Below are 25,503 nucleotides of genomic sequence, written 5' to 3'. Positions count from 1 at the left end.
CTTTTAGATAAATGTACCAAAATGGCACTGTCGTGCTAACCTCGGGGTTAAAACTGAAAGAAGACAGAGAGGAGAGTCGCGCATTGGCACAGGGCAATTTATTAGACAGTGTATATATACATATATAATTAGTATTTGTTTCGCTTACCAACACGGGAGCCACTATCTTCAGATATTTCATGTCCACTCTCTTGAATATCTTTTGGATTTCCTGACATTTCTTGTCTTATAGAACTGGTCTTCCAATGAGATCAAGCTCAGCAACTACATTGAGTTATGAGCGTTTACTCTTGTTGCCTAGAAACTGAAGTGTTCTACCCGTTGACGATCAACACGTAAACAAAACAAGGATTGCACGCTTGAGTCATTTTTTTCCTTTTTTCGAACTTGGCTTGCATTAAAACCTGAAACGACGGTTTGGTAAAAAAACGACCTATTGATTAAAAATGATAAGTTCATATCCTTTTTACGCAAAACTAAAGTAGTTTATCATTCAGTAAACTGTTCTTAACTTCTCAAATTCAGGAGTATAAACAACCGAGAGAAATTATTTTATACCAAACTTTTTAAGTAAAGATATTATTTCTCATTTTCGTAAAACGTTTCTTATGTCATTTGAGTTGAAGGTATTTCGTTGGGATCTTGAGTGTTTTCGATGACAATATGTAAGTATTATTTTATTTATAACTTTCTTAATCCTGACATCTTCACATAATTTTCTTCCTTATTTCAAGCTCGCCTCTGTTTTCTTGTTTCCACATTCCTCTTAATGTGTCCATTTCGATTTCCAAATTGGAGATGTGTAAAAATAGTCACTGCTCGAGATGCCATTCGTAAATACTGGAACACATCAGTTGAGCCGGGCAATGAGAAACAAAAGTTTCTCTGAAATGCTATTAATATATGCAGTATAAAACTAAAATTAAGGTTTAAACGCTAAATGGTAGCGGAAATAAACATTTTACCATTTATGGACACACTTGTGTGCAATAAACATGGAAGTATGACCTTGAAGTTTATCATAAGACAACAAATATTAGACTTTACTCACACTTCGATTGATTTATATCACATTATTACCCAACAAGAACTGAATAATTTATATCATTTTTGAACATGAATTGATTTTCAAAATGTCAAGTCTAATGTTGAGAAAAATGGCAAAGCTAGTTTCCATTCTTTCGTAATTAACCTTTTATATCCCCAAAATGCCAGAGTTCGTAATTCTACCGTATACTGGTATTCACTCCAGTCAAATCAAAAGAATTTAGTTGATTGTGATTAAGCACAAATCTAGCCATTGGGCTATATGGGCTCTGCCCACAACGGGTGTCGAAACGTGGTTTCTAGAGTGGTGGCCCGGCATGGCCAGGTGGTTAGGGCGCTCGACTCGAAATCTGAGGGTCGCGGGTTCGAATCCCCGTCATACCAAACACGCTCGCCCTTTCAGCCGTGGGGCGTTATAATGTGACGGTCAATCCCACTATTCGTTGGTAAAAGAGTAGCCCAAGAGTTGGCGGTGGGTGGTGATGACTAGCTGCTGTCCATCTAGTCTTACACTGCTAAATTAGGGACGGCTAGCGCAGATAGCCCTCGTGTAGCTTTGCGCGAAATTCAAAACAAACAAACAAACAATCTAGAGTAGTACGTCCACAGACATACCGCTATGCCACTTGGGGGCAATAAAAAAAATTGAATGCAACTATAAGAAGAGTTTATCCACGAATTGAGCAAATATATAGGTGTAACATCGATTCTTATTCTTGTCAATTTCGTAATTAAAGGTAAGATTTATCTTCCTAAATAATCGTGTGTATTTTACGAATTTCGTTGACCAACGTGTGAAGACGCTTATATCGATTCCACAATAAGAAGTCTAGCGGAATGTATAAAAGAATAGTCATTTGAGGTCTAATGGCAATTCAAGAATTGTTCAACATGCGTTAGCTTATTATTATTTGGTAGCGTCTCAAAATATGTTCAAGATCATTGCAAACACAGATGATGGGACATTAGAGAGAATTTAGGAAACTCTTCATATTCGGCACAAAAAGCCAGCTTTGGATAACTATCTAAATGTTACAGAACTTTCATTAGTAATTTAAGGTATTTTAAAATAACGTGAAAACTGCAGTGCTGTAACTAGGTCTCAAAGGGTCATAGGGCAAACATTTTTGTCCTTCCATCAAAACTTTTTCCGTGTCTAAATTTATTTTCTTCAAATTCCAATATTCAAAATTTCAAATACAAGTTTTGAGGGGCTTTTGGTCGGCTTGGGCCCTGAGACAACTGTCCCACCTATTAGTAAGTCGGTGAAAAACTGTAGAAATAAAAGCACACGTGCATGCCAAATGTGTTAGCTGTGTGTTTCTTCCCGCAGCTTTGATGTTCATTATATTTCAGAACATTTATAGATACATGTATAAATTACAGGCATATCGTAAAACCTTTTATATTTACTATACAAAGTTTTATGCATGTGTATTTACGTTGATGAAGTGTGAAGTGATAAAATCAATCTCAGTAATCTCCTTTAGTTCTCTGGTTAATGTCACAAACGGATTATGTTTCTTAAGAAAAAAAAAAAAAATATTACCAAATCCTGTTGCGAAATTTTGAGTTATTGAAGATAACAATTTAGACATTTTTTATGTTATTATTTGAGATTTGGTTGGAAGGGGGTGATGTACTTGACTACCTCAGTCAAATACCATTTCGCAGTACAAACATAACAGTTTTCAAATTAATTAAACTGTGTTCGTCTTTACATAGCTCAAAAACACATTCCGGATTTTAGATCCGGCAGAAATTAAACACTAGTAATAATTTAACCAAACTCAGTAATATGCATATTAACTAGCTGTTTTGGTTTGGGCTTATATACACCCTTAATGAAGTTATAAGCGAAACACGGGGTAGTATAAACATAACTTGTTTTGAGTTATAAGACTGTTATTATTTTTCAAGAGTGCCTTTCACCGATAAATTACTGAAGGAAATTCGTTTAAGAAACATAACAGTATTACGTAAAAGTGTTCCCTAGTAGCACAGCGGCATGTCTGCGGATTTATACCACAAGAAACAAACTTTTAATAGCCATGGTACGCAGCTTGTTTGTTTGTTTTTGAATTTCGCGCAAAGCTACACGAGGGCTATCTGCGCTAGCCGTCCCTAATTTAGCAGTGTAAGACTAGAGGGAAGGCAGCTAGTCATCACCACCCACCGCCAACTTTTGGGCTACTCTTTTATCAACGAATAGTGGGATTGACCGTCACATTATAACGCCCCCACGGCTGAAAGGGCGAGCATGTTTGGTGGGACGGGGATTCGAACCCGCGACCCTCAGATTTCGAGTCGAGTGCCCTAACCACCTGGTCATGCCGGGCCTGGTAGGCAGAGTAGCTTTGTGCTTAATAACAAACAACATTTAAAGGTAAAGTTTTGAGTTTTTTATGAGTCAATATTTTCACATGGTAATTTTTGTGCTATTTATTTTAACGTTTAAAAATTTCCCTCTTTTAGACAAAGAAATATAACTTCAACTCAAATATATTAAAATTAAGATGCACGATAAGTTTAAGAACCTAATCGATGAACTAGTAAAAAAAAGCCCGTCAAAAATGACGGGAAACCATTATTGAATGATGAAAAGAAATTATATAATTTAGCTAAAACGAATTTGTCTGTACCTCCAAAATGCACCTACTCTTCATTTATTTCATCAGTCTTGAAGTAATTTTTTAATCATTACATTTTTTGTAAAAACCAAGCAGAAAAATGAAATGTTATCGTGAACAAAAGTAAGTGTGCACTCTGAAAGACTTAAATAGCACTTTTAAGCCTTTTCACTGTATTCTATGTCAGGAAGTAGAAAACATAGTGCGGACATTCCGACACAAAGTTTCAACTCTTTCGACTGTACAAAGGACAAATGATAGTTGGTAGTAATAGACGTATATTTTTCTTTATTTTTTAAGGTCAATTAGATAATGTAAGTGTTAAAATACCAAAAGAATATTCATTAACATTTATTCACCACTTAAAACATTTTAAACACTGACTCTATAACGTTAGTAATGGTAGGGGTATTTGTAGTGTAATTTAATTAATACATAAAGTAATAAACGTAAGGTAAGGGTTAGCTGAAACACTACTTGGTAAATTTTATTTTGCTATTGGCTACAACTCCACGTCATAAGACTTCTTAATTAATCTATTTTGCTGTTATATCACGAACTTATAAAAAAGAAAGAAAGAAAAACATTTCTAACAAATCAACATGAAATGAACATTTAGCATTCAATATAAATACTGTTGCGTCAGCGAGATCACGTGACTATTCTCACGCCCTCTGCTTTCTAGAACTATCCTGTACCTTGGCGAATGCTCTAGCATTTACTAGATATAGGGTAGTCTGGTATATAAAAGAGGGTGACAACGTGACAGGATAATGTGTGTGTAGATAGTGAGTAATTGAACTGCAGTCAGAAGTATTGTTGACGTTCGTTGATATAGCGTTTGTTATAGAGCGACTGTTGAAAATAAGTGTATCGTAAAGTTGTATTCGGAAAGAATAAACCAGTTTTATTAAGTAAGGACTTGTGTCGCTAAAGTTTCGTCGGAACAAAATTACGGAAAGTTAATTAACGAACGGAGACGTAACAGTACCATAGTTGGGCTAAGAACAATTAGGTGATAGTTTTGTTGCTAAGCGACTATGTACATTGTTGGGCATTACCAAAAAAGGAGCGTGAAAGCGTTCTCGACAAAGTGACAAAGGGAATAAGCCTTTTATATTAGTGATTTTTGTTTTGATTTTATACGAAAGATAAACATGTAAGATTGAGTGACTTATTAATAATTTCATATAAAGTTACAATTAGTCAGTTACCTTAGAAATATGATGTTCCCAAGTGGCTAAGGTATGTGCCGTGATGCCGTTGAACTCGCTTCACAAATTCAGCACTGTGCACGTTATAAAAGTGACAATTAATCCATTTATTCGGTTCAAAATCGGCAGGTGCTGCTACTTTCCCTCTTGACAGTAGTTCAAAATTATGGATGGCTAGGCTTCAACCCTACGGATCTCTAACTGCAGTGTTTAGCCCTAATGCGCATAAGGTGCCATTCAGGTTGAAAATACCAAAGTCATTTACAATAGATCAGTGGTGTCCAACACGGTCGCCACTCGCCACATTTGACGAAACGGCTATTCACTTGTGGCGAATTGGTGCTTTACTTCTACCACCAATTTTTTAAATATAATTTTTAATAAAATTCATTTATACATGTACCAGTTTAAAAAAATATCCACTTTTTTATTTCTTTTGAGGATAAAATACTGGAGAAACCTTACTTCGAAGATTTGTACCCCTCTATATCTATAAAAACACAGTTAATTTTTTGTTGCGTGGCGAAAACGTTAACACATTCTCCACAATTTTGACGATTATGAAAAAACTGTTGGACACCGCTGCCCTAGATAATTTATTTTTCATTCATCTTTCACTCCAAACGTTATTTTGATTCTAATATTTAAAAACGCTTATGTTGGGATATAATTATTGTATATTGATCATTGATATCTTTTGTAGTTGTTTCTCTTAGTGAGTTCTTATATACCCATTAAAGTTTTCGGTGAAAATGTGTGTGTATGTTTATGTCTGTATGCGTGTTCCCTAGAAACTTTAAAATTTTATAGCGGTTCGAGGCTATAATGAGGTCTTTCCTCATACTTTTATGAAATTTTATGCTTATTTCTCAGAATATCCAGAAATAATTTTAATAGTCTTATCGATTGAATATATATATATACACATTCATTATGACAAATTAAAGCTTAGTAATTAAAGTCGTTAGACTGTGTTGTTAGTAATAAATAATGAAATTACGTTTAGGCGACTGAAAGTGTGGTTGAAATAACACGATGTTAAACGGCAAAAACTAAAATATAATTTGCCTAACCCTAAAAGACGGTTTAATTAAAGAAGTTTGCGGAAGCTTTTCTTATTATAAATGATGTAACGGAAAATTTAACATAAACATTAAGCAACTGGTAATGTTATTAATATTTCTAGAAGTCCTAAAGTAATAGTTTTTAATACTGCTAATACTAGCAGTACTTAAACTTAGTCAAGTTAGTGTTAATACTATTGTTAACTGTGTTCTAGGTTTGTATTTTTTATTTTTGTGACATTAGTTTTACTTTTAGCCTGTTTCTAAGTAGGCAAATGTTTTGACACTGGTAGATACTAACTTAGTAACTATATGTAATTAAATTATAATCTGAGCTCAATTTTACTTTTTTTAAAAATAAGTATGAATATGATACCTTGATGCTTTCTTCAGAATCAAATTTGGTCACAGTGACATTCACCTAAAATCTTTGAAGGAGCTTAGCAAACGCTAGGGTTTTTAACTATTAATAGTATTATTTTCAGAAGTTCCTTGACATTGGGAAAATTGACAATGACTGAAAAAAATGGCTGCATAATCCCTGTGGGTTTATCATAAGAAGAAGAAATAAGGTCTAGGGAGGCTCAGGAAAACTAGTATAAGCCTATTATCTATGAATGTTAGTTGTTAGAAAGATGTTGGAGTCTGTTTTCAGAAATTATTTATGAAGTTTCCATCTGATGAATGGTCCTTGGTATGGTTGAGGAAAACGTTTTCTTATCTTACCGAGTTGGAGTTTTTTTTTGGACAGAGTCTTCACCTATATCATGACAGCATCCCAGTTGATGCTGTTAATCCTGACTTTGAGGAAACTTTCTTAAGGTGCCTCATAAGAGATTGATCAGTAAGTTTGACTTCAAGTTAGAATATATATAACATATTGACAAAAGAGGGACCATTTGGTCCTTCAAGGTTGTTCTTTACACCCATCCTTAAGAACAGTTAAATATATAACCACACCCTTTTATTTTTCAGGAACTCATTAACTCCCCTTTTAAAGCTGTAAAATGCCAGCCTCCACTACTGCTGATGGCTACTCTTTCCATAAGTTAATTATTTTACTTTTTCCTTCCGCATTTGCCATTAAGTGTTGCGGGAAGATACAGTTACCATTCCAAAGCAAGGTGAGAAGCCTGGGTCAGTGTAAAGCTGTGTTTATTCAGAGTTTCAGCCATCAATCCATCTATTCCTTAATTGCCCTCTTTCTTTGGAGTTTCCATAAGTTAATCACCTTGTTAAAAAGTAAAACTGTCTTAACTGAAGCCAATCCTGTCTTTTTTTTTCCAAATCTTAAAATTTTGTTCTGTTGTATCCAGAATGTAATATAAAGAAATCGGAGACATTGACCTCTTGGATAATCTTGTAAACTTCAATAAGAACACCTTTTACCCATCTAAATAAGTTATTATACTTTCTAAGATAAGGAGACCAAACTGTACTGTATTCATACCAAGTGAGTCTTAAGCAGTGATTTTGATAGAGAGATGCTTACGTCTGTTCTTACTTGTAATCAATTATGTCTATAAGTACACCCTAAAATTCTATTAGTTTCACTACTACCAACAGATCATTGCCTTGATGGTTCGAGTGACTTATCAACCACTTTGGTAAGATCCTTTACTTAAGTCATGCTATTGAGTGGGTTTTCTTCTTTATTAACCCTTTCACTGCACAATTAATTTTTGGGCTGATTCCCCAAAAATGTGTCAATTATCCACCAAAAAATAAAAATATGAATTTGACCTTTTGTATTACTTTTTCAATATTGAAAGATGCTGTATTTTTTCTCTCTGACAGTAATATTTCTTGAAAACTGTATTGGATAGTGAAAATTAATAATTTTAACAAAAAAAATGAGGAAAATTAGAAGAAAAGTGTTCTCCAGTAAATGACATAAAGATAGGCAAAACTAAGTCAATAAGAGGCCAAAATCATTACAAAATATATAACAAATTATTGAGATAACAATATCCAAGATATAAAGAAGCTGTCATCATATAGATTCTATATGTGTTTCTGCAAAGTTGGCAATTTTCTAATGAGGCATATAAACATCCAGGTTTCACAGCGTAAAACACAGATGGCAGCAAGCACACAGGTTTGGCGATTGTTTCAAGTACGGGGGGATATTCCTGCATGTTGCAGTAGAGGGAAAATTTTTTTGATAGATGTGGGATAAATCTGAATTTTGCAGTCAGTGGGTATAAATGTTTATTGTGGTTAGCTTGTGGAAAAATTTGCCATACATAGTAATGGAGGTGGCATGGAACAGAATTTTAAGAAGGAAACTGATGAATTCCTGAAAAAAAATAGGGGGTTTTAAATGTGTTTTTTTTCTTCAGGGGTGGGTGTGTAAGAACAGCTTTTTAAGACTGTCATAGTATACTGTTATCTGTATGCTATGTTTTAAAAAAAGATAGTGAAAAATGGAACAACATATAATAATTTTAAGTTTTCCTTTTTTTTTTGAATAATCATTAGGTATATCATCTCCCAAATTCTCATTACTACCAGTAGTACGTCTATAATGAGTTAAAAATCACTAATTTGAGCTACGAGAAGAGACTTAGAATTTTGTAACTGTTAAGCTATGGAAATCTAGATGCAGTCTACATGTAACTTGGAAGGTTTTGTTATTTGGATATATATATATGGTTCATGTGAAGGGCTGTATATTAGGTGACTTAAATTTAAAAATTTAGCAGTAGTTCTTTTTTAGGTGGAGGCTGATGGGCAGAAAGCCCTAAGTTCCATTTTGACTTTTTGTTGTATTCTTATTTTACTGCTATTAGTAACATACATGCACGATTTTTGTTAAAATGTAACAAGTGCTGAATATAATACATACACTAAGTTTTAATATGAGCTAAACATTTGAACGAAAGATTCTGGATAATTATGAATTTAAGTGTGATAGACTTTTCATCTAGGGTCTCTATTTACAGAACATTTTGTAGTTTTTATTCAAATTAGGATTGAATGTAGGAGCTTTACTATGGTTTTCAACAATAAACAAAAATGTATATAAATTGGAATAACGGTTGTTGAGTTCATCACATGGAGTGGACTTGATTTTTTAGGTAGTCAGTAATCGTATTTTACTGTTTTGTAAAATGTGCTTCTATCAGTATGTGTTAAAGCTCTTATTAGCTTTTAATATTCAAATTTATTTTATACTTGTACATACAGGTGATCATTATTTCCAGAAACAACATAATTGTGTTATGGTTTAGTTCTGTGCCAACATTTTGTAGTGAATATTGTATATTTTCTTGATAATGTTGAAGTGAAGGTAAAAAATGCTCATTATATTGATAGTAAACTTACTTTTTGCTGATATTCAGTGTTTACAAATTGATTCTGCTGTTTTGGAGAGTGTGAAAAAGTGTTCAAGACTTTATACTGTGTTCACTCAAAAACAAACAGTGTGTTCATTATCCCCTAATATTTTTCAGAATCCTTTTTCTACAAAAATGATGAAGTTACAGAGACTTAAGTTACGAACTGTTCGACATTTTTGCGATAGTGTGCAAGCGAAAGGTTCCTTGAGGAAATGTAGGACCGTAAAGATTGACAGAAAATCAATAGTTTCTCCGTCACTTTCCAAGGCAAAGTGTGAGGTATGTAATCTTTCTAAAGGCATATTTCTTCCGTTGAAAGTACCGATAGTACGTAATAGTAGTATAATCAGTTATCTGAACAGTCAACTAGCTTTGCATGACATTAACACAAAGCAGACTGTAGTCAATTATTTTAATGGTTAGATTTCTTTAGATACTGTCTTTTAAAACTGTACCTAATGTCAGTTAAAAATATACAAAATTTAAAGTTGAAACAGTCGATCATGAGTAATTGTGAGTACCCAATATCAGTTAAAAATATACAAATTTAAAGTTGAAACAGTAGATCGTGAGTACCTAATATCAGTTAAAAATATACAAAATTTAAAGTTGATACAATCGATCGTGAGTAATTGTGAGTACCTTATATCTTTGGCAGATAAATAAACAAAAAATATTCCTCAAACCTAAGGGTAAAAAATAAAATCAAGTGCACAATTAAATTCTGATGTTCGAAAAAAAGTTCCATTAAAAGTTATTCATCTTCAAGAAAGCATTTTAATAAGGAAAAATCAATTTGTGCAATCTGGCATTATAGTCAACATTCCTTCTCCAGTGTTAGACCAATGTGTTTCCCAAAGTGGGAAGCTGTGCCTCCCTGGAGGGCTGTGAAGCTTTTTCTGGGGGTTCAAAAACAAAGGTACTGAATTAATTCTAAATTCTAAATAAACAATAAGTCAATAAAAATTATGTTGAATTAATTAAGTGTTGAAAGGAGATGTTTTTTGATCACCACGCTAAAGTTACAGGTTGGGGGCCGCAAACTTTCTTACTTGCATCAAGGGAGCCTCAATCTAAAAGAGTTTGGAGACCACTTCAACAGACCGACATCATGCACATTTAGTTAAAGTAAAACTAGGCAAGTGAATCACACAAATTATGCAGCTCGTGATATCCTAAGCATGATATTAATATACAGGTGGACACTTTGTTAAAAGTGGGAAATCTCAAAATTTGTGAATCTATATTGAAGAATGAAAATTTCATGAAATCATATCACAGCATTAGCAGTCAAAGAGTGTGTTTATTCTTTTATGCTATAGACTGTATTTTCTGTATTTAAAGTCAATATGTTGAAAAATATTGTCTTATTGAACCTTCAAAATTCTACTGTACTTTAGAAATACATAAACGTAAAACAAATATTGTATACTAAGCTTCACGTTTTTAGATCCTAAATGTTTTGAATATAAGCTGGATTCCAATTAAAGACAGATCTCTAACGTTTAAACAGTTATTCGTATGGAATTTCAGAGTTCAAACTTGTTTATATCTGCCAGTTAGATTGTCATATATTTTCTTAGGTTTTTATTAAACATGTTTAACAGTATATTTCAGAAAATAATGAAAACTATGTAAATGATTTGGTTATAAATGAGAATACTTTTAAGTGACTTAATTAAGATAAACTAATTTAAAATTAAACTTTCTACACTCTAGAATATCACACTGAGTAATCGGTGACATTCTGCATCTTGTAGGTTGCAAACAGCATTGTGGCGTTAAATGTCAGTTTGCCCTATATAACATGGTCCCACCTGGATCGTAATATGGAGCTTTATTCGTGGGAGAGAAAACCTCTGTATACTGTGTCCCCTAAAAATAATCTTCAATCTTGCTACAGTGTGGTGAGTTTCTAATTCTTTTTAAGAACAATGTTAGGAGAATAAATGTATCTTCTTTGTGTAATACTTGAAAGTTTTTAATTTAGTTATCTTAAATTATAAAAGCAAGTAATGAAACTTTGAAATGATACCTGAAATTAAATCAACTTTGGCTTTGAAACAAGTTTTTAAAGAACATTTTTTAGTCAGTTTACATCGAACTGCTGTTATCTGTCACTGGATTTCTTTGCTACTGAAATTATACACCTTATGTGAAGGATGTGTTATAGACCATAAACTCAATCATTATAATAGTTCATACTACAGTGCAGATTGCCTATATTTTCAACTTTTATCTCTCTCTCTTTGTATATATATATATATATTTATCAGTTCAAAGATCTTTTGAATGCCAGGGTTGAAACTTGATTTGTATGCAGCATCTTTACAGTAACCTTTTATGAAATAACAAGCCTGAAATTATCATTTGAACTGAAGTGCTTAACTGCTTGATTTTTTATTCTCAAGTAAACAAAACTACTGCTTTGCTTAAATTGCTTTTTAATAACCTGAGGATGGTGGGATGTTTGTAACATTAACTTATGCTTGCCATTTTTTTTCCAATTTTACCACTTTCATAAATATTTTGAGATCTGTTCATAATATTTATAATCATAATTGCTCATGTTGCTTTGTTAAAAAGTGCTGAAGAAAATGTTAGCAGTTATAGCTTTCAACTGATTATTCTCAGTCATTGGCTAGAGGCAGTGTTTTAAACCCTAAGTTTACCAAAGGGGGTGAAGAACTAATCATTAATTTAAACCTCTTTCTAAACTGCTTATGCAGGAAATTGATCATAGATTTTGTTGGTTACTGGGCCCGTAATAATATATGAGACAATTGTTTTTAAAACTAAGGTATCATCAATATTCCATTAAACCCACTGTTTACTAGTGGAGTTCCAAGTGTATCTTACATTAAACTGAGTGATTTCATCCAATTCCTTTATCGGTTATAACAGGAAAAAAACTTAAAATTGCTAACAACTAGCGTATCTGTCTGGATTCCTCCTATTTTGAGAAATCAAGCGTGATGTGACACACACTGGTTTTTATATAGGTTAGATGATGCAATACTTTGACCTCACTGGTAGCGAGTGACATAAAAATTCAATTTGAGATTTATGGAATATATTTGTTGTTGACATTTAATCAGTGTCGTGGTCAACTTTAATCAAAATTTGACATTTTTCTTGCAGGTTTATGATTAAATCGAAAGTGAATCTTACTGCTTCACCAATTAAAGGCTTTATTATTTGATATAATACCTACACGGTCTTTTTTGGCCGCAGCTTTTAACATAATATAACCTATGGACAACGAGGGAATGTTTGATTCCTCAAGGCTGTCTGTCCTTGTACACTCAAATCTTTTTTGAAAAAAAGTAAGAATTTAAACCCATTCTTTTACTTTTCAATAAATGATCAATTCCTCTTTTAACTTCTGAAAAGTATTAGCCTCTACTACTGCTGATGCCTTTTTCATGATCTTGCATTAGTATCCTCTTGTCCTATCTTCAGAATATAGCACAAATAAATCAAAGTGTTTTTTTTCCTATTAACCCTCTAGATAATCTTGTAAGCTTCAGTAATATTACCTCTTACTCTCCTTTTCTCTTTACAAAATAAGTGATCTTATGTTATCTGAAAGGAAATGTGTGTATTCCTTGATTCATCATAATGACCCCGCTGTGAAACTCTTCCAGTAAGTTAATTTCCTTTCTTAGATAAAGAAGGAGACCAAAATTGTATACTTGTCTCGGCTTTTCCGTGTTATACTTGAATAAATCTTCAAGAGAAAGGGAGGAGGGTGGGTATGTAAGAACTATTAAGGTTGGGTTTGTAGTTCTCTTTAAGATCATTTAGTTCTGTTTAATATCTTTTTGTAAGGGTGGAGGTTTCAGATAGTAGAAATTTTAATGCAGTTTCATTTCGACTTTAAGAACTCTAAGGGTAACTGCCTTCCCACAACTGGCTGCAGACCGTGAATGGTAGTAGGAGTTGAGACATTGTGGGTGTAAGCACTCAACTCCTTACCCCTAATTGATTTTCCATGATATCTGGCTAGTTTAACATCAGCATTTGGATTTTGTGTGATAGATGGGATATCCTCAATGCATTTGGGAGCTATTACCACAAGCATTATACGTTATGACATCAGGTTGACAACTGGGACTGACAATGACGATTCTACTGCAATACTTATAATAATACTAATATTACAAATTATACTAATATTAGGTTCATTATTGTTTTATAGTGCTGATTTAATCATCTATTAACAATTAATGTAACTAATAGTATTAAGGCTATTTATTCACACAGAAACACACACTGCCTTGTTGGCAAATTTATTAGGACCTTACCTAATAACAGATTGGACCACATTTTGCTTGCATAACAATCATTATACAATATAGTGCATAGAATCCACAAGGTGCTGGAAATTGTCCCGAGGGATTTATCCCCATTCAGCCATTAATATTGTATGCAGTTCATTCAGTGAGGTAGGCAGAGAATGATGTGAATGTGTCTTTCAGGCTCATCCCAGAGATGCTCAGTTAGATTGGGATTCATGGAATCATGGGGGATGTCTGAAGTCTCCTTTATGTTCCTCAAACCATGCATGCACAATTTGGGCACAGTAGGTGGAACCATTGTTCCTCAGAAGAAGCTGTTCCAATCAGAGTGCACATGAAGCATTATTATGTGAACTTGATCAGAAGTATTGTTGAGATAAGCTGGGACATTCAGCTATTTAAAGGGGCAAAGAGTCCCAGCGTATGTTAGGAAGACATGTCTAAAACAGTGACTCCACCACCAGAGGTGTGGACAGATGGGACCACAAAAGAGAGGTTGAGTTATTCTTGTGCCTTTTTCCAAACTGTCTTCACCTAACTGTGCAAAAAATGGTAAAGCTTGATTCATTAGACTACATCTCTTTCACCGGTCCTTATTAATCCAATATCTGTTATATTTGTACTAAAAGGATTTTTTCTTGTTGGTAACTGAGTTCAGTAGTTTATGCAATGGTCTTCTACTACCATAGTCCAATATTTTTTAGCAAGGTATGGCTGGAGATGAATTGCCCAGTAATGAATGTCTGTAAATTGATCTGTTGTTTGATGATGGTTGATTTTACCATCCTATCTAACAATCTTTCTCTTACTACATGTTTATAGCCACAATTTCCCACTCACAGCTTATATTTTATTCAACTTTTCCTTCCGTTGCTGATAAACACAAATGTCTAAGGGCATCCTACCAATGATACTGTCTTGGCCACTATAGCATCTGCTGGATGTGTACCCACTATCATGCTTCTTTTGAATCGTGCAGTATATTTGTCTTTCCCCATATCTGTTTGACTGCAAACGTGCTTGTCCCACTCATTTATGGTGTTGCAGGGATCACCTGACACATCATCAACGTGATTTACATATGAAGCTCAGATCGGGCTCAAGTCTTAAAGGGTACATAGGTTCTGGTAAGATGGCCAGCCAGTATGAGTGTATACTGTTCTTTTATTTACCACCGATGTGATGGGTGTGTATGATATATATGAGCTTTGATGTAAAAGGAAATTAAAATTTAGTTTTAAAAAATTGATTTCTTGTTAGCAGTATTTCAATGGAACAAATAGTGTGAGGAATTTTCACAATTAAAGCTTAAAAGTTAAAAGGATGAGTAAATTTTTAAGTAATACTTAATAATCAATTTGGTAGGAATAATGTGTTGGTAGTGCTTTAATTGTCCTCAATTGTAAAAAAAAAAAAATGTTACATAAATTACAATGAGACTCCAATACCAAAGTTTTATATTATACAAAGCTATACAATTCTAATTCAGTTTATTAATTTTGTATTTAAACATTCTGATTTATTATTGCCCATAATGCAGAAAACTACCTAAATAAATGTTTTGTGTTTATCAAATCAGTGATTTTTTTCTGCAGTTTAGACAAATGAAATAAAGACAATTGAGACTTGTATCAATGAATCAATTTGTTTCAATACTTTATTGTTATAAATGTATATTTAAATACTGAAACAAAATTGTTACATGCTTAATTAAACAATACTTTATTGGCTTGTTATGGTTATTTAAACTTGGCCAACAAGATGGTGATGGCTTGGGAAAAACCCCAGATGTCGTGACATCAGTAAAAGCCATCTATTATTTCTAAGTCTAATGTAGTAACTTAGCTCTGTCTGCACTAATAAAATGCCTAATCCTAACTAATCTTATTACAATATATTAAAAGAACTGCTTGCAAATGTTAATAATACCAAAGCCATACTTTTCTCCACCAGAAGAATGCTAACATATATAATTACTAGTATTTCTAGTTTCTCACTCTCAAGGCTCAAAAGTATACATCCTTTAACCTGCACAGCTCCCTCTATAAAATAACTCCTTGCAATTATCTTTCATCAGTTTTGTTGTTGATTGAAACTGTATTATTACTGGGGATGATTTTAATGTATTTTATATTTAAGTTCTTGGAATTATACTTTCTTCCAATCTGGATGTTTTTGTGGGTATTCTTATTATATTTTTTACAGCAAAAACAGTAATCTTCTTTAAATTTCACTCTTCAGAACTGAGTTTTTAAGCAACTTGGAGTTGGTTTTTTGTTTTTTTTATTATGAAAAGCACTAGTTTTTGTTGTTTTTCATTACGTGTTTCTAAATTAATTTTCTCAGTTTAGCTGTGTTAAAACTTGCAGAGGTTTTGGTCTTGGTTGGTGTTAACCCTTTACTGGTCATTCATTGTAAATAACTCAGCTGAGATTAGTGTTGGCGATTCATTAAAGATGTGAAAAATAGATATACCATTATGAAAACATGTAGCAGTGATTTGAGTCTTTTCAACCCACATTTAGTTTAGTTGACGTACTACTATATTGTGATGATAATATTTATGAAATGAATAATTGTTTTTATTGTAATTACAAAACAAAATGTGGACATAGTACAGAGAGAGTTGCTATTAGATTTGTCAACAGTGGTTTCCAGTGTTGAAGATTCTTATAGAAAAATTGGACTTTTTTTTTTTCGTTGTTGTTGACCATGACTTATGAATGACGAAAAAAGAAAAGTTGGAAAAAATTTTGGAGTAAACATTTTTTAAGATAATTATAATGTGTAATAACTTCTCTACACTGATGAACAAAGACCACTGTAATTTTAGTTACTCAGTGGAAAATTAATGATTTTTCATTGTACATGTTTTCTTCCAGTTTTTGCAACCTCTTCAAAACATTTTTGCAAGCACTCATAATTGACCATATTACATATAAATATTTTATGTGTATAGCTATGTATTTATCTTAGTTTAATGTAATATTTTTTAAAAAAAAGAAGTTATTGTAACAACCTAACTTTGGTTTCTTAATTCTAGGCAAAATATGCTCTGGAAATATTGCCTGATGCTGATCTGTATGTGGCTGAGCAGAAGGTTTCTCGACCAAAACATCTATCTCATGTTCCACTTCTACTAATTCAAGCTTCTATAGAATCAATGCTATTTTGTATGTTAAACAGAGAACAAGAACCCAATTTCTACAGCATGAAAGACATGACAGTTGCAAGTTTATTCAACCTTCAAGTAGGAAATGAACGTGCAAGTGGTCAACATGTAGTGGAAAAAATCCTGAAGAACTCTAGTGACTACCCTACGGTATGTGTAGCAGATACTCTACAAGAAACATACAGAAAAGAAAGTCGAGTAAACAAAGAATATATGTGCAATGTTCTCCTTCTTAGTGTAGCATTTTATGATTGTATTTTTAGTGTAAATAGTTAACATTTTTCTACAGTAACGTGTTTAAATTTCATAGTAGCACTGCCATTGTTGCAAGGAAATGCAGATTTAATTCTTAGCAATAAATATATTTATTGTTAATCTGTAATTTGTTAAAAATGTAATAATTATTTAATAAAAATTTCTAAAAAAAAAACAGAAATTAATTATTCTCTATTAAGCCTGTAGCTTTCTAGATAATTATTGTTAAAAGGATGGGTTACTATACAAGTGTTTCTACAGAAGTATGAGAAAGTTACACTAGTTTCCTGCCTGATGCTACTTTCTACTTTCAGTTATTCAACTATATGCAATTTTAATATAGAACTTTGATCAAGAAAGTTGCTCAGTTCCATTTGTTCTGAGTTGACCTGGCATGGCTTGGTGGTTAGGGTGCTTGACTCGCAATCAGAGGGTCACAGGATTGAAACTCATCACTGGACATGCTTGACTTGTGAGCTGAGTTGACCTGGCATGGCTTAGTGGTTAGGGTGCTCGACTCGCAATCAGAGGGTCACAGGACTGAAACTCATCACTGGACATGCTTGCCTTGTGGGCGTTGGTAAAGAGTATTTCAAGAGTTGGTGATGGGTGGTGTTAACTAGTTGCCTTCCCGCTATCACTTCTAAATTAGAGACTGCTAGCACAGCCCTGGAGTAGCTTCCTGCAAAATTCAACAAACCAAAAACAAACATTTGATCTAGTGTTCTAAGTCATTTACCTAAAGTATCATCTTTATCTTTCTTGTTGTATATATTATGCGTAGAAGTAAACAGTGACCTTCTTCCTAACCAGTCAAGTGATGTCACCCTTATGTTTCAATAGGAATGGCCACAATCACGTGGGTAGTGCAACCAGCTTGAGAGTACTAGCATTGTTGTTTTGTATTTATAATGCTATCCATCCTCAGTTTGAAACAACTTAAATATAGAAAATTCTTTCCAGTAAAGGTGCTATCCTGTGTCAGTTACACACACACACCTTGACTGATTTTGAGTGTAAATATTCTTTCGGCTCGTTTTATATTGTGTACAGTCTCTTTCATTCTTCAAAGTCAGAGAATTCAAATTTGTCTTCTTTGGAACCTATTTTGTCACTAATGGTGGAAATTAGAGCACCTGAGAATACTACACTTATATCATTAAATATTCTAGTTATTTACCAGGAGTTATATTCTAAAAACATCTGTATGTTTGTCGTTATTCACAGGAAGAACTAAGAAAACAAAGGGGATAAAATTATGAGCACTTTTCTTATGGAGGTGTTTCGATTTTCGTCGGATTTTTCCGTCGTGTATTCGTATCCCTGAAAATAATTGTTAGTGATGTAGAATAAGATGTTGAAACCCTACCCTATAAAAATATCACTGACGTAATTCAACGACACGCCCTTAATAACTTTTATGAACGAGCATCATACACCAAGAATATCGGTTGGATGGGCGTTTATAATTTGCTTCCCTTTGCCGCGAAAACACGCTCCGCACTTCGTGGCCGTGAACTCTTGAAGAATGACGGTTAAAATTCACTAGTCGGTCAGGCAACAGTAACCAAGAGTTAGCAATGGATGCTGTTGACTAACGGCCTTTCCTGTGGGGACGGCTTCGCTGATAGCCCTTAGGTAATAATGGCTGGAGACGGCTTGAATGGGTAATGAAAAAAAACTTTAATATGAGTTTAACATAACAGCAAATGTACAACGTTTCGACAAAGTTTTGTCATCATCAGGTCATCATTACGTTATTACATCATATTAATCTCAAAGTGGGTTCCTCGTCATCGAATTTGGGCCCTTAGGTAGCTTTGCGTGAAAATTAACAAATTTGCACTTTTTTTCATTGCGGAATATTACTTTTCGATCAATGCAAAATGTTTTGGTGAACTGAGAAATCACATTGAAAATACCATCATGGTATCAAACGACAGAAAATAGCGGAACTTTTTTCTTTCTTACAATACTTACACTTTCAAAGTTATACATGTTCTTATGTTACGAATAATCGAATATTGTATGGAAGATACAGAGGTTTTAAGCGTTTTTTTATTTCAATAAATTCTTCAAAAATCCCAAAATTAAGATTGCACAAAAAGAAAGTAATTATTATAAATAGCCAATGTTCTATCTTAAACGAATCTAAATGATAATTATTTATATTTGTGATAAGACGTTAGTATTAGGCTTGATAAAATGCTACAATCTTTATTCAGTCCTGTAGGGCTTTTCGAGATGAAGAGTTTATAATATTTTCACAAACCATATGCCATATGCATTGTTCTCAATGGGTTTTGTTCAATTTAGCACTTCACACCGCAGCAAGTTTAGGTGATTTTAATAATAATGACGACAACTGTCTACTGTAAGTAAAAGATGCAGCTTTCCAACAATACCTTTATCGATAACTTACTCATTTTAAATAAATTCACAAAACATAGAAATGCACTAGCAATCGTGTTTCGAGCGCCATCTGCTATCCGTTTCGGGAAGCATCGGGGTCTTCCTAGATTTTTAATTTCCCCTACAGACAGCAAACTTATTTACTTTATTGAAAACATACCACAGGAATTATTATTCTTACCAGAGTCTTAAATTATAGCAAAATAGTTATGCTTAAGTTGTGAGCCGTATCCAATTTAATTAAATGTGTATATATTTAAATTATATTGTAGCCGAAGATTGTTTATTTGTTGAATTTCGCGCCAAGTCAACTTGAGGGCTATCTGTACTAGCCTTCCTTAATTTGAAGTGATAGACTAGAAGGAAGGCAGCTAATAAACATCATTTACCGCTATCTTTTGGGCTATTCTTTACCAACGAATAATAGGATTATAAAATCTCCATAGGTGAAAAAGCAAGCATGTTCGGCGACGGGTCTCGATCCCACGGATTGAAAGTTCAGCGTCCAACCAATCGTTCATACCAGATCTTTTATTAAAAAAGAAAACACTACTACAAGACAACTATATTTTCATTTAATAGCAAGAAAAACAGGGAGGTAGTTGAGATGGATTCTATAATGAAAACAAGATAAGGTAAATAATCACACACTAATTTGTAACCGTGCAAAAAAAATCGTCAAATTTCACGTAATAGCCCATAGGAGGACATATAGTTGTCTGTTTGTTTTGAATTTCACGCAAAGCTACACGAGGGCTATCTGCGCTAGCCGTCCCTAATTTAGCAGTGGTGGCGTTATAAAGTGACGGTCAATCCCACTATTCGTTGGTAAAAGAGCAGCCCAAAAGTTGGCGGTGGGTATTGATGACTAGCTACCTTCCCTCTAGTCTTACACTGCTAAATTAGGGACGGCTAGCGCAGATAGCCCTCGTGTAGCTTTGCTCGAAATTCATAACAAACCAATCTTTTGGCGCAAATCTACACAATGAGCTATTTGCACTCTGTTCACCATAGGGAATTGAACCACCAATTTTCGCGCTGTAGATCCATAAACGTATCGACTGGTGGACAAATTATTGTAAATGTTTATTTACTTCTTCTTAATTTGTTGAATTTTGTAACTGATTTGAATAAATTAAATACTGATTATAATATTCTCTTTTTTTATTTCAATTCAAAAATTATACTTATCACTTTCTATACCATTTTACTTTTGTCTTCAGTTTTGATCATTCAACTATTTCTTTCCATTGATCTTTGGTGTATTTGAAGTTTCTGAAGTTAGGAACTGAGTCTTTTTACATAATATATTTAGAACCAAGTTTCGTATTTTTGGAAGTTGGATATTTGATTCCAATTTAACTTTGGAGTTATCTTTCTTTTGTAGGATTTGATAAAAACTATTATTTTAAACTTAATATTGTCGTGGAGAACTGGCTCAACCAGTTTTCATATAATTGGAAAGGGGAAACTAAGGTGGACTTCCTAAACATCTAGTTTAAATGGATAAGCAATTGGTTGAACGGTTCGACTATGACAGTCATTTGGATTGTATAATTTATCGTGCTTGAGAACTCAACTGAATAAAGAGATTGGTGGCAAAATACGCGAAACCGACGCAGAATGAAAACGTTTATACCTTTGCATTGGATGAACGATTTGTGTGCTACGGCTGAAAATAATATAAGCGGCTCACGCTCCATTTTTAGCATTACTTTTTTCAAATTTGACATTGTCATATACATTTCTTAGTAATCATGTTTACAGACGCAGTCTAAACAAACATACAACTTTAAAAGGAAGTCATCAGGATGAACCTGACATAACGCCAGTTCTCTTCATGACATCATTAAGGATCATGCGATCAATTTCTCACATATATGTATTCTTAATTCTCTGTCCTTTGAGTTAGAAGTTTAAATTATTTTAATTATGTTTCAACAAGAGATGGCGCTGCAATCTACGATGCACTAGTGCAAATTAGATGTACAACTAAATGTTTTATATCTCCAACTCGATTGTTTATTGTTACATAAAATTTATCCAGGTTTATAGCGTGAGTTACTGAGGTGTTAGAAGATTATATAATCGACGATAATACAGACGTAGTGGAAACTCTGCAGTCAAGTATTCTGTATCAGTGTTGTTCAGCCAAATCATGTATACCATTACTGAAACTGTTACACCACCTTCTGTTGATAAATCTTGACCACAATGTACAGAAAAAAGACTATGTCACTTTCTGAGAACCAAATAAAACGAAAAGATGCCTCCAGTCCATTTCTCTCTTTTTAAAATATACACTCACGCATACTGTTTAACACCTTTATTTATTACGAATTTGTAGGTATATAAGATATTATTTGCTCCTTTAGAACTGGACGCTTTTTGGTAATGTTTTATTTTTCATCAGGTGTGGACGCTTTCTGACAATATTTCATCTGTCTCATCACGTTTGGACGCTTTTTTGACAAAATTTTCTTCATCTCGTCATTGGACGGTTTTTGACAACATTTTGTTTGTATCATCACACCTGGACGCTTTCTGAGAAGGTTTCAATTGTCTCATCATGTCTGGATGCTTTTTGACAATATTTCATCTGTCTCATCACGTTTGGACGCTTTTTGACAAAATTTTCTTTGTCTCGTCATTTGACGGTTTTTGACAACATTTTGTTTGTATCATCACACCTGGACGCTTTCTGAGAAGGTTTCAATTGTCTCATCATGTCTGGATGCTTTTTGACAATATTTAAATTGTCTTTTGTCGTATAGGTATAAAAACTACTTTGAGGTTGTAGATCTTCGAAAGTTACAACGGATTATTTGTATATTCAAGCTGGTGGCGCAACTTTTCAATTGGTTTAGTTTTGGTACATTGAACTGACCATTTCTATATTCTCCAGCCATTTCCTTCTCCTCTGTATACCTCTTATCAGCAGGGCAGTATAATTTGGAACATTATTCTGCTGAAATTGAAAGCCACGATGTACCAGGATGTTGCAGCAAAATCCCCTTTTTATAAGCACAACAGCTCTTACTTTGGCAGTAAAAACAAAACAGAAGAAAAAAATCCATCTCCACATTGTTGTAGATCCATCGTCATGTGTCACTGTTTTTTGTTTTTGTTTGTTTGTTTTTGCTTAAACTTCTTGTCACTATATTTCACATCATTCTGTTTGTTCTTCCAATTTCTGTGATCCTTTGCAAAGTTTGAGCACTTAACTTTGTTAAGCTTAAAATCTTAGTCTTCAGTGATTCTACTTTTTTCATTATAGATTACTCTTTGACAATCATCTTCCAGAAACTTTATTGCCGATTCTAACTATATGCATACCCTATATTTCTAGATACATTTCTAGGAAATTTTAGAATTAACTTGATGGCAAAATTCTTAGAATCTCTCAATCTCCATGCTCGACTGTTTTTCTTACTAGACTTTAATTTTCCGGTTGCAGCAAAACAAGCATCTTAATGCTATTTCAATCGCACAATTTGAAACACTTAAATTTTGAGCAATTATATAACATCGAGTTTTCTTTTCATTGTGTAAAGCAATTGTTTGTAATCGTTTTCTTCTTCGTTATGATTATGCATAGTAGTTTTGTACTCGAGATTGTCTATGAATAATCATCATTCCGAACTTTTCGATCTTACACAAAATTCGCAACCATGAATTGTATTTATAAACATTAGATCGTATTCTATCTAACTACTGAGGTCTACGTATTATTGTAATGACTTCAACCATCCTACTGGTATTCATCATTTAATAATCTCAATAAAATAGTTTGTTTGTTTATGGTTAGGGCCTAAGCTATACAATGGGCTATCTGTGCTCTGCCCACCACTTATATCGAAACCCGGTTTCTAGTGCTGTAAGTCCGTAGACATACCGGTACTGGGGGGGGGGGGGCCAAAAGAAAGACTTGCAAGTTACTGTGTAATTTTCGTTTTTACTACTTGTAACTGCGTTGTACTGCTGGATTAGTGGCATAGATAATAACATGTGTAGTAGTTAAGGGCTATACAAATTTCATTATAAAAAAAAATGTTTTTGAAACTTAAGTTTTTGAATGAGAGAAAGTTTTAATTGTTTCTAGTGATGTGTGAATTGGACTTGAATGTTGAACTACTGGGCTACTGCAGATCCTAAATTTAACCTAAAGCCTTTGTAATACAACGCCAAATTTCCAAAACCAGTTTCTACACGAATCGTTAAATTCATTAAAGTTAGGACTTGTCTTGCCTTGTAAGAATAAAGAACATTCACGGTTTTGAACTGTTGGAACCTTTGAAAGCAGTGAAGGTTGGTGAGGGTGCTTGGCTCGTAATATGTGGATCACGAGGTCAAAACCGGTCGCCGAACACACTCATCTTTAAAACCGTGGGAGTGTTATAACATGACAGTCAATCCCACTTTTTGTTGTTAAAGAGTAGCCCAGTAGATGGCAGTGGGCGACGTTGACTAACTGCCTTCTCTTGAGTCTGTCACTTCAAAATTACTCACACAGCCCTCAAGTAGCTTTGCGCAAAAACTAAAAAAAAAAAAAAAAAGCAGTGAGTTATTGATACCACATACACGTGTGTAATTATATATCGTTCTAATATCAACACTTAGAGAAGACAGAATATATCGTTCTAATATCAACACTTAGAGGAGACAGAATATATCGTTCTAATATCAACACTTAGAGAAGACAAAATATATCGTTCTAATATCAACACTTAGAGAAGACAGAATATATTGTTCTAATATCAACACTTAGAGAAGACAGAATATATCGTTCTAATACCAACACTTAGAGAAGACAGAATATATCGTTCTAATATCAACACTTAGAGAAGACAGAATATATCGTTCTAATATCAACACTTAGAGAAGACAGAATATATCGTTCTAATATCAACACTTAGAGAAGACAGAATATATCGTTCTAATATCAACACTTAGAGGAGACAGAATATATCGTTCTAATATCAACACTTAGAGAAGACAGAATATGTCGTTCTAATATCAACACTTAGAGAAGACAGAATATATCGTTGTAATATCAACACTTAGAGGAAACAGAAGGACAGTTGATTGGTTATTTTGGATATTAGTGCAACGTTTTGTTTTTGTAAAGCACAAAGCTACACAAGAGTTATCTGTCTCTAACTTTAAACTGATAAAATATAGGAGGAAGTTAGTCACCAGCACCCACCGCCAACTCTTAACTACTCTAATTGAGTATTCGGATTTGACTATTAGCCTTATAATCCACCCACAGCTTCAGAACGTGGAATGTAATTTTACAGCAACCGGACGCGAACTTAGGTTTCACTCGGTCTCACAATCCGGTACGCTGACCACGAGACCACGCAAGACCCGGGGGGAAAACAGAGAAGGATATAGTACATCCTCGTGTTCAAAGTTTTGAATGCTGAAGATTTCAAAGGTTACCAATTCTGCTGTCATTTATGTATTTCCATCCATTTGGAAGGTGTTACTGTACTTCATAACCCTGTATGTATAATAGTAGTCCTACTGACTTCTAGCAAGCACCTTCATAAATGCTACAATACGTTGATAAAATGTTCATGTTTGTTGGTATACACGAATAAATACTTGTAAAGATGCCTTATAAAAGGGAATTGAATTATATGCAATATTTTTACGTGTATTTTCCATCTGTTGTAAAATCATTAATATGTATAATTGTATTCTCTTTTTTCTTGAACGTAATTTCAGTATAATCGTGTTCTGTTAAGGATTTATTCAGACAGTTTCCATAGTTATTTGTATGTCAGATATCAGCTTTATATCCAGCTGCTTAAGTTCGTACAAAGCATACGGTAACGTGCGTCTTGTTCACTTGCTTTACCTTCTATGTAGTGAGGCACATGGCACTGAACATAGGTTATATAATGGGGCCCGGCATGGCCAGGTTGTTAGGGTGCTCGACTCGCAATCTGAGGGTCGCGGGCTCGAATCCACGTCACACCAAATATGCTCGCCCTTTCAGCCGTGGGGGCGTTATAATGTGACGGTCAATCCCACTATTCATTGGTAAAAGAGTAGCCCA

General features: G+C 33.8%; 2 protein-coding genes across 6 annotated transcripts in view; one reads left to right on the top strand and one right to left on the bottom strand.

Annotated features, from left to right (window-relative positions):
* LOC106467594 (mechanosensory protein 2-like) overlaps nucleotides 1-329 on the bottom strand; it is a 34,070-nt gene extending 33,741 nt beyond the window's left edge. Inside the window, exon 1 of one of the 2 annotated variants that reach the window (XM_013927955.2) lies at nucleotides 149-329. In XM_013927955.2, the coding sequence (XP_013783409.1) occupies nucleotides 149-218 (70 nt within the window). In that variant the 5' untranslated portion in view covers nucleotides 219-329. The remainder of the gene's footprint in view (nucleotides 1-148) is intronic. The other variant, XM_022395805.1, reaches the window with a different exon arrangement.
* A 314-nt stretch (nucleotides 330-643) lies between these two features.
* On the top strand, nucleotides 644-17,176 carry LOC106467593. 4 transcript variants are annotated; one of them, XM_022395802.1, is made up of 5 exons: nucleotides 5,466-6,055; nucleotides 6,441-6,799; nucleotides 9,411-9,575; nucleotides 11,057-11,203; nucleotides 16,641-17,175. In XM_022395802.1, exons 3-5 carry the CDS (start codon nucleotides 9,429-9,431, stop codon nucleotides 17,043-17,045), a joined length of 699 nt encoding a protein of 232 aa, XP_022251510.1. In that variant the 5' UTR covers nucleotides 5,466-6,055; nucleotides 6,441-6,799; nucleotides 9,411-9,428; the 3' UTR covers nucleotides 17,046-17,175. The 4 variants fall into 4 exon arrangements, with proteins under 4 accessions (XP_022251512.1, XP_013783408.2, XP_022251510.1 ...); XM_022395804.1 differs by lacking the exons at nucleotides 5,466-6,055; nucleotides 6,441-6,799 and adding an exon at nucleotides 644-665 and having other exon boundaries at nucleotides 16,641-17,176; XM_013927954.2 differs by lacking the exon at nucleotides 6,441-6,799 and having other exon boundaries at nucleotides 5,464-6,055; nucleotides 16,641-17,176.
* The last annotated feature ends 8,327 nt before the right edge of the window (nucleotides 17,177-25,503 follow it).

This window comes from Limulus polyphemus, unplaced genomic scaffold, assembly GCF_000517525.1.
Source record: "Limulus polyphemus unplaced genomic scaffold, Limulus_polyphemus-2.1.2 Scaffold2674, whole genome shotgun sequence".
NCBI classification, from domain to species: domain Eukaryota; kingdom Metazoa; phylum Arthropoda; class Merostomata; order Xiphosura; family Limulidae; genus Limulus; species Limulus polyphemus.
This window is presented reverse-complemented; position numbering and strand designations above follow the sequence as displayed.

Excerpts from the sequence above, each read along its gene's own strand:
- LOC106467593 (XM_022395804.1), top strand. The coding sequence starts at position 9,429 with ATGATGAAGTTACAGAGACTTAAGTTACGAACTGTTCGACATTTTTGC. Across the intron at positions 9,576-11,056 it reads TTTCCAAGGCAAAGTGTGAG|GTTGCAAACAGCATTGTGGC; the intron begins GTATGTAATCTT and ends TGCATCTTGTAG. Across the intron at positions 11,204-16,640 it reads TTCAATCTTGCTACAGTGTG|GCAAAATATGCTCTGGAAAT; the intron begins GTGAGTTTCTAA and ends TCTTAATTCTAG.